Source organism: Accipiter gentilis, chromosome 26, assembly GCF_929443795.1.
Source record: "Accipiter gentilis chromosome 26, bAccGen1.1, whole genome shotgun sequence".
Classification (NCBI taxonomy): domain Eukaryota; kingdom Metazoa; phylum Chordata; class Aves; order Accipitriformes; family Accipitridae; genus Astur; species Astur gentilis.
The window spans coordinates 19,867,323-19,884,744 of NC_064905.1; the positions used below are offsets into that span (position 1 = coordinate 19,867,323).

General features: G+C 41.0%; 1 protein-coding gene across 1 annotated transcript; it reads left to right on the forward strand.

The window, feature by feature from the left end:
• Positions 1 to 112: 112 nt before the first annotated feature.
• PPP2CA (protein phosphatase 2 catalytic subunit alpha) lies at positions 113 to 17,384 on the forward strand. The gene is made up of 7 exons (XM_049829893.1): positions 113 to 478; positions 13,108 to 13,317; positions 13,828 to 14,001; positions 14,193 to 14,282; positions 14,736 to 14,897; positions 15,676 to 15,794; positions 16,572 to 17,384. Exons 1-7 carry the CDS (start codon positions 377 to 379, stop codon positions 16,642 to 16,644), a joined length of 930 nt encoding a protein of 309 aa, XP_049685850.1. The 5' UTR covers positions 113 to 376; the 3' UTR covers positions 16,645 to 17,384.
• The last annotated feature ends 38 nt before the right edge of the window (positions 17,385 to 17,422 follow it).

Below are 17,422 nucleotides of genomic sequence, written 5' to 3' on the forward strand. Positions count from 1 at the left end.
GCTGGTCCCCGTCGGCCCGGGCTAGCGCGCACGCGCGGCCCCGCCCAGAGGCTGCGCATGCGCTCTTGCCTCTCATGGCCTCTCCCTCCCCCTCCCCATAGTGGAAGCCGAGGCGGTGACGTCAGGAGCGGCGGCCATTACACGGTCTGTTGCGAGGTGAGCGGGCGGCAGAGCTGCAGCTGCGGAGAGCCCGGCGCCGGTCTCTTTCTCTCCCCCTTCCCCTTCCCCGGTCCCCCGCCCCGTTCCTCCGCCTCGTTAGCGCTCCGGGCCGCTTCCGCACCCGCCGCCTGTCTCATCCTGCCGCCGCTGGGAGCGCGGATCGCAGGGGGCCTCCGGGGGTGGTGCGGCAGCAGCCGGTGAGGAGGGGGAGAGCGGGATGGAGGAGAAGGTCTTCACCAAGGAGCTCGACCAGTGGGTGGAGCAGCTCAACGAGTGCAAGCAGCTCTCCGAGGGGCAGGTGAAGAGCCTCTGCGAGAAGGTGAGGGGCGGCGAGCGGGCGGCGGCGGGGTCGCTTCCCGCCGGCGGGTGAGGGGCTGCGGGGAGGCGGTGGGGGGACAGGGACAGGGTCGCTGCCGGTGGGGGTGGGAGGCGGCGCCCGGTGAGGGAGCCCACGGGGTCGGGGCGGTCGCTCGGCGGGAAGGCGAGGGGCCGGGGAGCCGGGGAAGGTGCTGCCGGGCGGGGGAGGCGCCTCTCCGGCGGGTAGGCGGGGGGGGGGGGGGGGTCCGCGGGCGGGACGCGGGAAGAGGCGTCGGGGCGAGCGGGGCGCTTGGCCGGGGCCTTTCGGGCGGCTCCGCGGGGCTGGGCTGGCGCCCGAGCCGCCGGCGGGGGTAGAGGGCCGGGCGAGCCGCGGCCCCTCCGCGGGCGGATCCGCGCCCCCTCTCGCTGCGCTGGAACCTGGCTCCGCCTCCCGCCTTTTCATCGCCTCCTAAAATGGCGCCGCTGCCGGGATTCTCGGGAGAGACCCCCCGAACGGGGCCGCCATCCCGGGGGCGGGGGGGGTGGGGGCCGGCCGGGCGGCTCTGCACCGGTCCCGGGGCCTTCCACGCTGCCCTTTCCCCTTCCTCGGGCCCCGCTTGGCGCGACCGGCCTCGGCTGGGCGTGGGGGGGGAATCCGTGCCCGCGGCCGGGTGGCGGCTGCCGGTCGGTCCGGCCGTCGTGTACGGAGGGTCACGCGTGAATCGACGCGACGTACTGGCATGATACGGTCAAAATTTTAAAGCAGCCCTAAAAGTGTAAGTTATTACAACAGAAATAAAAGCTTATGGTAATCGGTTGATAATTGCAGGGGGTAAAGAGCTGCTGCTTGAAGGTAACAGCTTTGATATTTTTTTTTTTGTGTGTGATAAGCACAGACGCATTTATAACTAATTGAAGGGTAGATTAGCTTTGGGACTTTGGTTTCTCTGAATAAGAGCCTGGGTTTCGTGACATTCACAGAACACGCAGTTGAGATCCTGTATAGCTATTTATTTTTATGGTGGTGGATTGAAAATGTCGAGATGTGGATGTTAGAGTACTGTGTTGATTATTTATAGTTTAGAAAGCTCTTAAAATCAGCCCAGGATAGATTGCATTTTGGAAAATCAAGGAAAAATTTGCTCTAGTAGCATCCAGCTGCATTTTCCAGTTGGATTCTAATTCTGGGTGTAACTTAATAGCTGAGCAAGTTTTTTTGGTTACTGAAGGTTTTACGTATTCCTACGTTTCTAGACCAAAGGAAGTAATATTTGTGGACTGTTTGGGAACTGGAACTTAAGGAATATGGGAAGCTACTGATGTATTGGGTTCTAAAGAAGGCTGCGTACCTGCCACAAGACGTAATTAGAATATTTTAAATTTGGCATCATGCCTCCAAATACTACAGCTTGTTGTTTTGGAAGCACATTGTTTCCAGAGGACTGTCTATGAACTTATTAAAAGAACTTGCAGTGGTTTTGGCCAGATGGGTTCTTGCCTGAGTACAAATTTTAGTTCGCTAGTACTCCAGCAACTTAAAATTGTTACCATTTGATACAGTTTGTGTATTTTAAATTGTGTTGCAAGCAAGTGGCAATGTCACTGCCTGACTATTTTTCATGTGTGTCTCTAATGACAGCTGTCCAGCTTCTTCCTTGTATTGCTTTGTTGGAGAGGCAAGTATTCCACTTGCCGTCATTTATAAACTGATGCTGGTACAGTGTCCTGAATGCTGCTTAAGTGGGTCTGTTTTGTAGGGTTGTATGGTAATTTGCAGGAGCGTGAGGAATATACAAAAACCGTTCAGTTTACTGGTGGTTTTCAATAAGTGAGGAGTAGGCATACCATTAGAAATTCCTTACAGAAGATATTGTAGTCCCAGTCATCATTGTTGCGCAAGACGACATTTTCATTTTTTCCCAGTGAAGAATGGAAATGAGCTGTATTTCTGGATAAATGCGTAATGCCTGTCACCAAAATAATGGTAGATAAAAGGAAAGGTCACAGAAAGTTGTGTGTCCAACTGCTGTGTTTTGAGATGAGAGACCACAAGAATGTGTGAGAAATCTACTTGAAAATTATAATTTAGCAGCAACCTCATGTTGCCTCAAGTTGGGTGGATATGAGCCAGCTCTACACCAAAGGTAGTATTTCTCCAGGTAGCGTGATACTGCGTTTGAGCTGAAATTCCCTATCTCTGACTGGTTTGTGGTCAGCATGTTGCAGAGTACAGCCACACGGCTGTTTATGTTAAGGAGAGATGATTTGTCGCTGATAACTACAGGTGGATTTACTGGGACTTCCTGCTAAGAGTAGTTAAGTTTCTACATGGTTGCTGATGCAAGGAATTGGAAGTAGGCCCCCGAAGTCTGAGTTTTCTATCAAGTTGTGTCTGTTCCCTTGAGTGGGAAGCTGTGTTCATGAAAGCAGGGTGTTAGTCGAATTCTGTGCCCTCCTGCTGAGGGACAGTATTTGCTTTAACATGTTTCCATGATTCCAGCACTGACTCTCAGAAACTTCGCGGAGTTGTGCTTTGTGTTTTGATTGTCCTAAGTAGTTTTGGGGCTGTAATCACACCCAAAGGTTATTTTTTTCCATGAATAGCTTAATGTGCTAAGGACGGTGTCAAATATAGCTACAGTTCCAAAGGACAGATAAAGACCCTGCTAGGTGTAAACTGTCATTCTTCACCACATTGAATTGTAGCTAGGGCTAGTTAAAATAAACAAATAAATAAATAAAAAAGTCTTTGTGAGGGCTTTTCCCCCATAACACTGTTTGATTGGATGATCTTCCCGACTGGTATTTCTTGATCTGCTGGGACTTCATGTGTGCAGACTGGTGCCTGTCTAATAAGAATAAGCCTAAGGGCTCTCTTGTATTTCAGTATTGATATCTAAAGAACATATCAGCTGTTTACAAACATGATAATTAAGTGTGGCCATTCCTGCATCCCAGTTACTTTCTTCCTGCATCTTATATTGTGCCTGGTTACCTGGGTGATGGTGGTGGTGGTAACTGGGCAGAAGTGTCTTCTAAGTCTAGGAATAATTCGTAACCATGAATAATACATAATACTTTCACAGATGATTTGAAAAAATATGAACCTCTTTGAGTGGCAGTTAAGTTATTCTAGGCTTAATATGTGCTATGTATTTTATGTTATGTCAGTTGTGTGACTAATTGTGAGTGCTTTGCTTGAGGATTTGATAAGTGCAAGTTTTGAAGAAGCAGTCAAAATGTACACCATATAGTCACTGTTATGTATCAGCAGTGTTTGTCCTCTTAACACTGTATTGTTTGTTGAGTGTTGTCTGTGAACAGAGGAGAAAGGAAGTCCTTTACTCTCCCAGGTGAGGGTTTTTCCACTGGCCATTTTGAATGAAAGAATGCTGTTTTGGAGGACTGTTCTTTTCCATACTTTGTGAGGATAGAGGGAAATGGTCTTGTCTTCTCACTGTGGTGTATAAATGCCCTTTATCAAAGGAGATGGGGGTGTGGTACATTGCTCAGGAAGGTGGGATGACAGTCTAAAAATGCGCAAAGGAATTAGTTGAATTTGTGGATAGAGTCTCCATTGGTTATTTCAGAAGGTATCTAGTGCAGGTGGAGGAGGTATTGGTGTCTCTCCCTTGGAAATACTAGTCTGTAATTAAGCAGGTTGGAACTTGGCATCCAGTTTTTAGAAAAAGACGACAATTCGGTCATTGGGTTCTCTACCCGTGTACTTGAATTACTAGTAAAATACCTCTGAATAGACAGTGCTGCTATTCAAAATTTTTTAAACTCAGTGTAGGGCTGATTCTGGTAAAGGCATTCAAGAACCCTTGATTCAAGCCTTGTCTCCTGCAGCTTTTGATCTGTAACAATGATCTTGGTTACATTTGCTTTTTGATTTGTCACCAGTGCTAATTTTCATAGTATAAATATGTTTCTGGGCCATACTGTTCTCTGGTATGTACCTTGTTAATGGTCTATTTTTCTAACTTTTTTTTCCTATTGCAGAACTTCTGCCTTTGTTTAACACCAGATCTTCCAAGTTAGATTTTGTGAGACTGATTGCAGATGAGAACTAACCAAACATGCATGTACCCACTGCAGCTGTGTGAGCTGCTTGAACTCGTTCAGCTTATGTTAAGTGCCTTAGTTCTGGGAGGGCAGTACGTTACTGATGAAGCTTTCTTTTGGGTCAAAAAAACCCCTGCAGTCAAAGTTCATTTCCTCTAATGCATAGGACCGGCAAGCTTCGTGGATCTCAATCCTGTGTTTTAAGCTATTACTGCCCTGAGATGTCTGCCCCACTTCTTTTTTTGGTCAGAGGCAGGCAGACATTCCCTTCTGTCTCCTCTGCTGTTTGGGAGTTACCTTTCTTAGCTGATTATTTTTGTCCAGAAGTGAATTCTTTTAAACTGTCCCCAGCTGCGTTTGCAAGGTCTTTTCAATTAGCTAGCTTTTGCATTCCCATATCTTTACAAGTAACCATCACAGGTAACTATTCTTCAAACAAGGATGATTGTAAAAATGAATGTTCCTGTCTGAGCTTGCTGTAAATTGACTGAAAACCTGCCCTGACAGAATTCGCAGCTAGTAAGAGTTTCCTTGTGGTGGGCTGTGTATTGGACAAGTTCTGTGTCCCTCCAACCCTACGCCTGGCAGAAGAACGTGGGTCTGGAAGGCACAGCATTTCTGTTCTTCCTCGCTACTGCATTGGCTTCTGGATTCACTAACAAGGAAACCCTTGAACTACTGCCAGTGGCGGGAGGGCTTTCTTCAGTGGTTCCAGGGGCTGCAGGACACCAGAAGATGGTTTAGGGCTCCTTTGCTGCCGCTTTGTTGAACATACCCACGGATCAAGCCATTGATGGGCATGTATAGTTATGCCTTCCACCTCTGAAGAGTTACAGGTGTATTGTGGAAAGCTTTTTGTGACATTTTAATAATTTTATTTCAGATGATTTTGGAACACTTTCACAAAGAAAATCCTTTCACTTCCAGTGTTCTATGGGGGTTTTTTTGTGATGGTTGGTAATATAAAATGGAAATTGTCTCTTTAGACAAAAGGCATTTGAAGTGTCAACCTTGCCAGCTTTCTCACCTAGTCCTGATTATACTTACAACATTTTGATGTGCGTGTGAGAATTTAGTCTTGTGAATTTAGTCTTGTATGTGCTAATTCTTGTAGCATCAGCAGCTTTCTAATTTTTTTCAATTCTAGGAAATTCTGTAAAATTGAGTTGTGCTGGCAGTTAGGTGTGGGGGGTTTTTTGTATTTTTTTGTTGTTTTTTTTAATTACAACATTAGTTCTGATCTAATAGGAGTGAAAGATATTTTTGTGTTGCTTTAGAAGTTATTTTGGGCATAGCTTAAGATAACAGAAGCAAGCACTTGTAAGTCAGAGCAAGCTTCTGTTTGAGTTCTACCAGTTTAAGGCTCAGGACATGGATGAGGCTGTAGATTGATGTCCTCTTCCAAGTCTACCTGTGGTGAGGCTGTTGCCTCCTAAGATCTGATGACAGTGCTGCTCTGTGATTGCTCCCTAGCCATTTTCAGTTAGTCATCTGGGGTTGCCTTAAACAGTGTAATAACCTAACCTGTCTGGCTCTGTCTGGCAGGAGTTAAGGAGGCCTTGTACAAATGGCTGTGCAAAGGGAATCAAAGGAGCGGTGATTGCATTTCCATCCTTGCTTAGGGACCCTTGAACACTACACCTATATTCAGTAACACAGTTGTTGCCCTCAGTTCCTTTTCTTTAGGTAGTATGTTAAGCTGGAAAAAGTCTGTTCCTGGCTAAAGAATAAATACTGGAGATCAGTTGCTCAGTAGTCAGGTCTCCAATATTTTTGCTGGGTGTATTGAAAATACTTCCAATATAGGTGTTGCATGCTTGCTAGTTGGTTTTGAAGTACATTTCTTGAGTTTTGACACATGCGTCTACACCATCCTCCAGTTAGTATCCTGACCGTACCTTTAACATGACTGGGCCTAGCTGTGGTTGGAGTTTGTTGAGCAGAAGAGTTGAAAACCTTTTATTTCATGAAGCTGGATTTGTGGATCTCAGTCACAACTAGTTTGGGAATAGCTTTAGTGTATTTCTTTTTTTAACAATTTGAATGATACAAAATGAATACAGCTTGTTCTACAGACAGAACTGAAGGCCACCTCTGTGTTAAGTGGTCAGCTTCCTGCATTACTACTGTTGTGTTTCTTGCAACTCCGTGTAGAGAGGAAGACATCTGTGTTTCCTGAGATATTTGGCCTCCTATATTTTTAAAAAATATTTTTCTAGGCTTTGTTTTTCTTTTAATTCAGTGTAAAAGGTACTAAGATCTTTTGCATGAAGCAAAAAGATGACACCAAGTTCTTTCAGAGCAGCCCCTTCCTATCCTCGTTTTCCAACTGGTCTTGTTGACTACTGGTACTTAAATAGCAGTTCCCCTTTCCTTCCCCCAAATCTGTCTCTAAGGGAAAGAACACTCCTTTCAGTTACGCTGAGTATGTAAGACTGCTATTGATTTTTTCAAATTGAAGTGTTGAGGAGACAACCAAGGCTGCGAATGGTGTCAGTCATTACTTTGTAATACAAAGGAATAATAGAGGGTTATTTGGCAAAAATTTACTGCCTGCATGCTTTCTCGTAGACCTTCTAGAATTTACAGGAGAAGGAAGGTGGTTGTCTCATACTCTTACATGCAGTACTGGCATTAGGGTTGATCTTTTGGTTGGCTAACATCTTGTGTTTAACTGGTCTCTCTTCTAACCAAACAGAAATTGCGAAGGGATAAGGGAGCAGTTGTTGCTGAGTTGTGGAGCAGTGAAGAAGGGTACTTCGCTGTGTGTTGTAAAATACAAAGCTCATTGGATTTTATGCTTTTTTGGTTAGTTGATTGCCTGTTCTTGTTCACTGACAAAAAATCATCGATACGTAAGCTACTAAACTTTAATTTTGCAAACTTTGAATTAAAATAAATAGCGTTCATTTCTTAGTTCTATTTGCCCTATCCCAAGAAAATTAAGGGCTAGAAATGTAGTGACCACATTGTGACACACATGTTCTCAGGAGCTGCACTGTGACTCTTTGACCAGGCATGCCTTGTTTTGTTTCGCTCAGTTCTAAACCTCTGGTATTGCTGGTAGTGAAGGAGGTTAGAAACGGAGGTATAGGTGCTAGTCACAAAACCAGAGAGAAAGCAGATAGGTTATCTTCCGTTTCAGTCCTGGGAAAAGAGTATTTTGCCGCTGTGGCTTCTTCTATGTGGATGGAAATCCTGGTTTTACTTACTTTGGAATACTAAATAATTAAATGCCAATGGGGAGTTTTGTATTTTAATTTTGTTCCTACTTATACATTCACATTGAACTCCTTAGTGGATTCTGAAGTTCAGCATAAATCAGTTTCCCATTTGTGTCATATGTAATCTGACTGCTGGCATACCTTCTTCACAGAAGGGTGATATTGGAGGCCTCATTCCTCTTAGTTTTGTTTAAAATGTCAACAGTGAATGAAAATACCTTTCTCTAAAAATGGTGAGGCCATCTTTTGTCTGAACATGTTCCCTTTCCTCTGCAAGTACGTGGTAGGAGGAAACCCTTACATTGAAGGAAACAAATGCATTCACTGTGCAGAAGACTTGCTGACTGTAATGGATGACTTTGCTTGGAACTGGAATCTCTTCCAGGCCAGGGATGTTTGGCCAGCTAAAACGAGTATTCATCCCAATTAGCTGGTCATTGTGCCTTTAGTCACATCCTGTGCATCTTGACGACAGGAAATTATGGGTGTGGTTGAAGTCTTCGATCACATCAAAATATCTTTATGGTAACTACAAATACTTTTTTTTTTTCTTGGTTATAGTGGATGCTTCTCAACACACACTTTACTAGACAACATGGTGGGTTGCAGGTGTGAATTTTGCTTTGCCAAGAATGACACATTACCGTCTGCAACCATGACTTCAGAGCTATGTTGTCTAATTAAAATAATGGTTGTATTTCCTTTACTGAGTTAGCGGTAATCTTTTGATAAGTGCTTTATAGCACTTATAAGCATTGTTCTACAATTCTACAAAGCCACAGTAATATTTGTTGTGGGTTTTGGGGGGGTTTATTTGTTGGGTGTTTGGGGTTTTTTTTGATGTGCCCCAGAGTTTTTCAGGGTAGATATTTGGTTTGATTTGAGTTGTCAGAGCTACTGGTATAATGTACGGATCTAAGAAGGGGTAGGAGTAATTGAGAAATATCTGGTATGTTTTGGAAACACAAAGGAATTTGGGTACAGATGAATTCAGAGGATATTTCAGAAATGGACCACTTCAAATGAATTCTGTGAGGCAAAGCTGATGATGTACTCTGCTCATGAGGGAAACTCACTTGTCCTCAGTGTAGAGCAAGTTGAGAAAGAGAATGGATGGATTATAGCCTTTACGGCACTCGATTCTGAGCCTTATTCTGTGGCATATAGGATAAAAATATGTGCAGGGAACAGGGGAAATAGGAGATACCCCCGCATCTCATTAAATAATTGTGAAGATCTGAAAATCATATGGTAGTAGCTTTAATGGTCATACAGTTTTTTAAATTCTTATCCCTGGCTGTTCATTATAAAATGCAGAGTTTACACTTCAATCTTGCATTGTCTTAAAACAATGAAGCTAATCTTTGTATTTTAAGAACAGCGTTTTGCATAGATGATGTGCTTTGTAAACAAAGGGAACAAAACAGTGATTTACTGTTCAACTGGCCATTCAGAAGATGTGCAGCAGTCCAGGAATGTTTTGATTCTTAGATACTAGGTTGTGGTTTTACGCAGTGCTACTTGCTTTACAATAAAGTGAAAATTTGGTCTTTTCTTCATCTGTGTTTAAACCAATATTGGTTTTATTCTTGTCTTTTGGGTGTTTCAATTGTACAAGTTGCCTCTTTCCAGCAAAATGGCTGAGTAAGCCAGTATTTCAGATATCAACTAGGAATGAATTCCAGGCACTATGACTAAGCTGAAGTGTATTTGATATATGCATATTGTTTGAACTTTGAGATTGCTTTAAGTAAAATACATGACTTTCTACCTCAGCAATTGTTGTTTATGACAGCATTTTACTTAGTTCTTCTTAGGCTCTCCTTGTGCAACTGTGTCTTATAGCTACAGGTTTTTTCTGCATTAGACTTTATTGGTGCTTGGCTGTAAAATTAGCATTTATGAATTTGAAGTAATGGGTTCTTTTCAGTCTTAATCTGTATCCGTTTGCACTTGATTTTGAAATCTGAGAGTGTGTAGTGCTGACAAAATACTTAAGCTGATTTGGAAGTAGGGTCTTATAACTGTAATGTAGTAGGCTGTGGTTATCGAGTTTTTGCTTAAGTTAGTTCATCTATTTTAAATTGTATAATACCACCACAAGTTAAACTTTCTCTGGTGTGGGGTACTTAGGAGGATCGAAGACATACAGAGGTTCAGGCCTGCCTTAATAATTGTTAAGACCTGAAAAAAGACTGAGAAATAAAAGCACTAATAAGTGATCAAGAAAAATCTGTTTCAGAATTGCATAATTGTTTATCCTGGTGACAGGCAATGAAACCTGGATGTTTCAAAATGTTGATGTCAAAATACTGCAAAGTGTTGCAGTATCATCCTTCGTGGCAAGGTTTTGAAATACAAGGAATCAGGTGTATGTCTCTTCCCTAGTTCTCCTTCATCGTGTGGTTTGATCAGGGAGTACTTGGTCTTGTACTGAAGGCTGCTGAAAAATGCTCTACTACTTTCTGGGAGGAAGTGTCGGAGAGTTGCTGGTGGGAAGTCCCTGTTTGTTGGGGGGGGGAGGGGGATGGACAGGAATAGACAGGGAGGGAGTTGTGTGATACGGCTGAGCAAGTAGCATCATTGTGGATCTCGGGGAAAGGATCAAGAAAGGGATTAGAATCACATGAGGTTGCACAGGACAGTGTGTGGTCCACTACAAAGTCAGGGTCACAGATACTTCAGCAATAGCTTACCTTTGTGAAACTTGAACTGTGAAATTGTAATGTTACGTGTACTGTTGTCTTACCAACTTGTGTTTTTGTTATGCTACAGTATATTAAAACATTTATTGCTTTACCCTTTTATAGGAATTTATTTAATGTGGAAATTTGGGGTATGGTTGATGGACCACTGGTTGGTGGCTTGTTTGCAGGGTGTTATTTTTTCCGCTTTCAGCTCTGCTGAAGCTCTTTTGTAGAGGCCAGTATGCTGCTTAAGCAGTTCAGTATACGACACTGTTAATGCTATGGGATATGATAAGACTGTAAATGGACTAAGCAGTTCATAACACAGTATTTCATGAAACTTGTTTCGGAACATGGAAATACCAAAACCCCTGCACCAGCATTCCTCCACTGCAGGATTTAAATAGAGATTGTTGTTTTGAAAGTTGACCTGGAACAGTCTTTTTCCATCAGAGTAGCTGTCTGACTTACCTACGTGTTTGGTTGTATGCATATCTGAGTGATTTAATATTTCAGAAACTGAGGAAGCAGCAACTCTCTTGCTGAGAACTATGCCATTTTAATCTCCGTCAGCATAAACGTTGCATACCTTTGATGAAAAATGAATGCTGCATTCTTTGTGCAACACTTCCAGTGCGTTAAGAAAATACGGTGGTAGAAAGCATTCTAATTAAAGAGTAGGGTTTTTATATTGAAGCGCTATAAGCATCTGTAACGTTCTCTGTCAAAAGGAGAATTAAGATGGCTAATGCTTCTGATTGTAATAGCGTATTAGAAGAGGCTAAGGCTGTTAAAATACCTTCAAAACATCCGGTGACTGTCACTGCATTAAAATTAACTTAAGTCAGGCTATCTTAAAATAAATCTACACTTTTAGCATCTACCACAAGCCAGCAATGACCTATCTTTAGTACTAGGCACGGCATGAGTGGAAACTGTCATATGAGATTGACTTTTGATGTAAATATGTCTGCAGAGTGATTTAACTCTGTTGTTCACGCTGTAATATCTAAAGCTCTGTGTTGTGCAGGGTTCTTAACCACAATTGCATTTTTGCATTTCTTTCTAGTGTTGAATGAAATGTTGAATTTCATGATTCTCCATCATTATACTATGTGTTGCTGGCACTTCTCTTGTTTGAAGTGGTGACCGTGGTGGGTAGCCTGGACAATGTGCAGGAACAGCGAGACCACTTTTGGGGTGGGAGTGGGAGTATCAGTCACTGCCCAGCTAGTGGCTTCATGAATAAGGTGGAAACTTGGACACACTAGCATGTTTCTTAATAGCTTGGCTCACGTGAATACCCAGCATTTAATATACTGTTTAGATTCTAACTTGAAATGTTTCTTTCCTAACCTTTTAAAATCTAATACTCCTTCAGATTATGATGAATTTTTTCCAGTGTCTGAGAATACTTCTTTGCTTAGCAGAACCCCCCAAAAAATGAGCATGGTGCTTTAGTTGTCAGGTTAGGTTTGAGAAAGTTAAGAAAAGTGACCCTAAAATGAATGTAGTATTGCTCTTCCATCTGTCTCTCAAACTGGTGTGTGCTTCAGAATATTTTTGGATTCAGTGTAGCCTGTGCATAGGTAGTATTTGGTGCCATTTTGCAAGTCTTATAGACACCTTGGGTTATGAAATAGAATATATTTTTTATATATTCTCTTGTCATTCTGGTAATGAGGTAAAAAAGGGGATCCTTTTTGAATAGGAACGTTGGTGGTTGAAAGGCATGGAAATCTTTGTAGTTAGTAACTTGTGAACTTGTTACTATTTATATTTCTAATACCCTCTTGATTTAGAAAATTATTGTGGCACGTGTTTGGTGACTGCTCTGAGAACAAACTGTAACAACTGGCAGTGTGATGGTACGACTAAGGAATTCTTGTGTTATTTCAAAATTACCTTTCTGATGCTATATTTAGCTTGTGGTTCTTCATACAAATTGCCTTTGTCTGCAACTTTTATGTACACAATTTTGTGGGAAAAATGATGATGACAAAGTTGTTTTCCTACTTTGGTTTATAAAGATATAACTTGCTGTTTTTGCTGATACCACTGGATGTTAGTTATGTTCCTGCTTCTGCTTCATGTAGGACTCTCTGCCTTTGCATTCAAAGATGTATGTGTAGATGGGTGGCAAATGGTCTTCTGAAGCAAGATGTCGGAACTGTAGAACTCCTTGGGAGCTTTTGCTAGCTGATACAGCTGTGCTCACCTCCCTGAGGGAGAGTCTTGGTTTTGGCCATGTCTGAGTTCAAGCTTTTGGAGGGTTGGCGATAAGACATTGGTGTGATTTTTAGATTTAATTTTCTCAAATACTTATGAACTTCTTCAGTTCCAGCAGTGATGATGATTGTTTTATGCTTCACAGAACCATTTTTGTAGAAAGTCTGAAGTTTTTCTTATGCCGGAAATTAATTCTGAAATACCCTCCTCAAGGAGGGGGAAAAAAACCACCAAACCAAATTTCTGCTACTAATACAGGGTTGCATAAAGCAAAAATCTTATTTTAAGTAAAGATAAACTCTTCTCTCAAGCGCTTCAGACAAGGAAGGGACAAGATTTCATAAAGAGAGCAGCTTGTTGAGAGCTGGAAGTGGTAGAGCATATTTTGAATAAAATGACTGTTCATCGACAAATTCACAATTTATGTGTTTTTTGTTTTATAGGCTAAAGAAATTTTGACAAAAGAATCTAATGTACAAGAAGTGCGATGTCCAGTCACAGTCTGTGGAGATGTCCATGGACAATTTCACGACCTCATGGAACTTTTCAGAATTGGAGGCAAATCACCGGACACAAACTATTTGTTTATGGGGGACTATGTTGACAGAGGCTATTATTCAGTTGAAACAGTCACATTGCTTGTAGCTCTTAAGGTAACTTTTCTTCTCAGCTGTACAATTATGTATAAAACATATATAATTACTATCCTGACTACACTTAATATCTATTATGATTTGCACTACATTGGTATTCTAGGTACAAAAACTGAAATGTCGGCTGTCTTAGTTTTCTGAGATACTTCTGAAATAAAATCAATGTTCAGATGCAAGCCTGAACTTTTTCTAAAATTAGTGCTGTATTTATTTTTTACTTGTCTAAGTAGCAATATTTAAGAATCTGCTTGGAGAGATCAGCTTAATGCACAGGTATAGTGAAGTCCATTAGTAACAATGAATAAAATTTGTAATTAATTTCAAAAGTATTTGCCATCTGAAGATTTGAATGAATTAGCCGTTCTTGTCTCAAAGGTTATAATTGAATCTTCATCTTAAAGGGCTTGGTTTTCATTGCTTTATTATATGACGGGTGGTGAGGGGTGCAAATCCTGTGTTTTGGGAAGACAGGCATATTTTGATGTCTCTAAAATAAACTGTTATGTTTAGGTCCGTTACCGTGAACGTATCACAATTCTTCGAGGGAACCATGAAAGCAGGCAAATCACACAAGTATATGGTTTCTATGATGAATGTTTAAGAAAATACGGAAATGCAAATGTTTGGAAATACTTTACAGACCTTTTTGATTACCTGCCTCTAACTGCCTTGGTGGATGGCCAGGTATGTTGATACTGACAAGTTAAATGTTACTAGTTGTAAAGGGAGCTATTAGCACTGTATTCTATCAGCTCGCAGCTTTAAAGGAATCTCTTGCAGATTTTCTCCTAGTCATTTATACTAAACAATTATAATTGCACTGATATAATTAGTGTAAATGAATGAGATAAACTTCATGTATCTAACTCTTCCAGATTTTCTGTCTACATGGTGGCCTCTCTCCATCGATAGATACACTGGATCACATCAGAGCACTTGATCGCTTGCAGGAAGTTCCCCATGAGGTACTGAAAAATAATTCTCAACTTGTGGGATTCATGATTCAGCATATATTGGGTATTTGAGTACACAGGCCGAAAATGAAATTCAGAACAACTGAGCAATATGAAAGTGCCTGTCTTCCTGTTCTAGTTTTTTGAAGGGAAAGTAAGGGTTGTGTTCTTGCCTGAAGAAACAAACATATTTTAGTGTGACTCGCATCTCAACAGGTATGACTTGATGATCTCAGAGGTGAGAACTACTTCTGTGAAAATTCTTCATTCAGGTTAACTTCTTGGTAGTATTTCAAGTGTTAACTGCATGAGCTGTTGTAGTTGGTAGGCATTTTTTTTTTAAAGTCTTAAAAGAGATGCTGCAACAAGCTGTGCAGGGATGGTGTGTGTGCAGGCTTTTTGTGGTTTTGTTTCGTTTTGGTTTTTTGCACTTAGGTTCTGAAACATCTTCTACATCTCTTACAGGGTCCAATGTGTGACTTGCTATGGTCAGATCCAGATGATCGTGGTGGCTGGGGCATCTCTCCTCGAGGTGCAGGTTATACATTTGGACAGGATATTTCAGAAACCTTTAACCATGCTAATGGCCTTACGTTGGTTTCAAGAGCTCATCAGTTGGTAATGGAGGTAAGCGGGATAGTCTGTGTGTTTAAAACTTTTGATTGCATAGTTTGGCCATTAATACCATACTCTGTGTGTCAGGGATGTGCATATACTGCTGTGACAACTGATGATCGAGCTGAGAGTCTTCCAGAAACTCTACTTTGACAGTGTTTGTGTGCTACTAAAGGAGTTTCTCAATTTGACAGTGGAGTAACCTTTATTTTGGCTTTTTTTCCCTGAAAATTTCCAGTAACATCCCAAAACAGACTTCAGCAGTATATGTGGTATTGCATTTCTGTGTAAATAAAACGATTCTTCAACATAAATGCTGAGTCCCTCGATAAGAAAATGCACACAAATGTGTGCCTTGAAAAAATAGGTATTTTTCTTTTTTACCTTGGATGCGTGTTTTTGTTCTTAGTCACTAGTTATCCCTGGCAGTTACGATTTTTAAATGTGTGTCTGGATTCTGGTTTTGCTGATGAGTGCTGAAGATTCAGAATAGATTGTGTACTTCAGAATTGCTGTTTTAATTTTTAACGCTAACACAATGGAGAACTTTTGCAGATTTTTTTTTTAAATATGCTTGGCTCATGCTTACTAGAAAGAAGCAACATATGAAAGCCAAAACTCCTTTTTACTTTTTTCTCTCAAGAAGACAAAGACATAGCCTTAATCTTATTTAAAATGACACTACAAATGCCACTTTGGGTTTTGTGCATTAAAAATTCAGTTATTAGTCAGACGGTTATATGGGGTACAACAAATGAACTTGGATGTCACAATTTTTTTTCCTCCCCAGGGGTACAACTGGTGCCATGATCGGAACGTAGTAACAATTTTCAGTGCTCCAAACTATTGTTACCGTTGTGGCAACCAGGCTGCAATTATGGAACTTGATGATACTCTAAAATACTCCTTGTAAGTATCTTTAAAAATGAGAATTACATTGCCCATGATTTTAAGATAGTTGCTGTAGCAAGATACCACTTAATTATTGTGTTAAGGTATGGGTTTTTTCCCCTATACAGTCTTGGGAGTTAAAGTGAGTGTGGAATTGTTGGGTTAGTCGCATCATAAGTCTTGGGGTCAAATATCTGTAACAGTCATTGTTGACATCTTGTCTGTTAGATTAAAGTCAGATGACTCCTTTTTGTTTGGTATAACTGGAGTTCAATGAAATACTATAGAGGTATGTGATTTGAGAGTAGGAGTACTGTCACATCTGAGGTAATGCCTTCCTGTCAGTTGAGGGCAAGAGTCTTTCAGAATCTTTGAATTCTTCAGATGTTAGGATGTCAGCTTTTTTAATGAGGTTTCTAATTAACTACCTCAGCAGCAACTTGACTAGTAAATGAGGCAAAAGCATTGTGTAAACTGCCCCCTTTGACAATTACTGGAGGATTTAACTTTCTAAATATGTACTAATGTTTGACCAGTTTGAGTCTTAAAAGCTAAGATTCATTTCTCTCCAGTCCTTCATAGTAATCATAAGAGGGGTGTAAAATATGGGGGTGATAAATACATACTAATAGAAGGAGTGGAAGAAGTTGAACAGTTGTTCTGGAAGACTTTAATCAGTTGAAAAAACTTGAAAAGACTTACCTATGTTAAAGACCACTGCTACTGTAATTCAGGTAAAATATACCTGCATGTAAACTGAACTCTTGTGGTTTCATTAATATCTACGCTTTTCAGTTTGCAGTTTGATCCAGCACCACGTAGAGGTGAACCGCATGTTACTCGTCGCACCCCAGACTACTTCCTGTAAAGAGATTTTAGACCTGTACAGTATTGCCATGAACCATATGTTGACCTAAAGAAAATGGGAAGAGCAACAGTAACTCCAAAGTGTCAGAAAATATTTAACATTCAAACTTGTTTTCACATGGACCAAAAGACGTGCCATATTCAAATACAAAGCCTCTTGTCGTCAACAACTGTGACCACTTTAGAATGAACCAGTTCATTGCATGCTGAAGCAACATTGTTGGTCAAGAAACCAGTTTCTGGCATAGCGCTATTTGTAGTTACTTTTGCTTTCTCTGAGAGACTGCAAATAATAAGATGTAGACATTAACACCTCGTGAATACATTTAACTTTCCATTTAGCTATAGCTTTATTCAGCATGACTGTAGATAAGGGTAGCAGCAAACAATCATTGAAGCTTAAAGAACATTTTTAAAATAAGTACCAAGGCCTCATATTTGTTCTGAAACTGTTTGTTTGTTTTATTTTCAGGGAATACTGTTTAATTTAATTGTATTGATTTTTTTTTTGTCTGCACTCGGTTCCCTTTTCCACTCTTTGCCCTACCATATTGTCCCTTGTAATTGTCCAAGGATAGTGAATTACTTTGAACAGAACCGTTTTTTTCTGTAAAACAATGTTACTGCAGGACAGAGCTGCAGTGTTTTTCATAATAAACTTGTGAACTAAGTATGGAAAAATGTCAAATCCTAATTGCATCTCAGGTCAACTGTGGTTTAATAAAGTAACATGTAGCTGGATGGGTTTTATAAACTTGCATAGAAATTTCCACCTTAAA

What these genes read in the sequence shown, in the direction of transcription:
- PPP2CA (XM_049829893.1), top strand. Translation starts at nt 377, where the DNA reads ATGGAGGAGAAGGTCTTCACCAAGGAGCTCGACCAGTGGGTGGAGCAG. An exon ending in CATTGCTTGTAGCTCTTAAG is followed by an intron (nt 13,318 to 13,827) that starts GTAACTTTTCTT and finishes TGTTATGTTTAG; the next exon opens with GTCCGTTACCGTGAACGTAT. An exon ending in CTCATCAGTTGGTAATGGAG is followed by an intron (nt 14,898 to 15,675) that starts GTAAGCGGGATA and finishes TTTCCTCCCCAG; the next exon opens with GGGTACAACTGGTGCCATGA.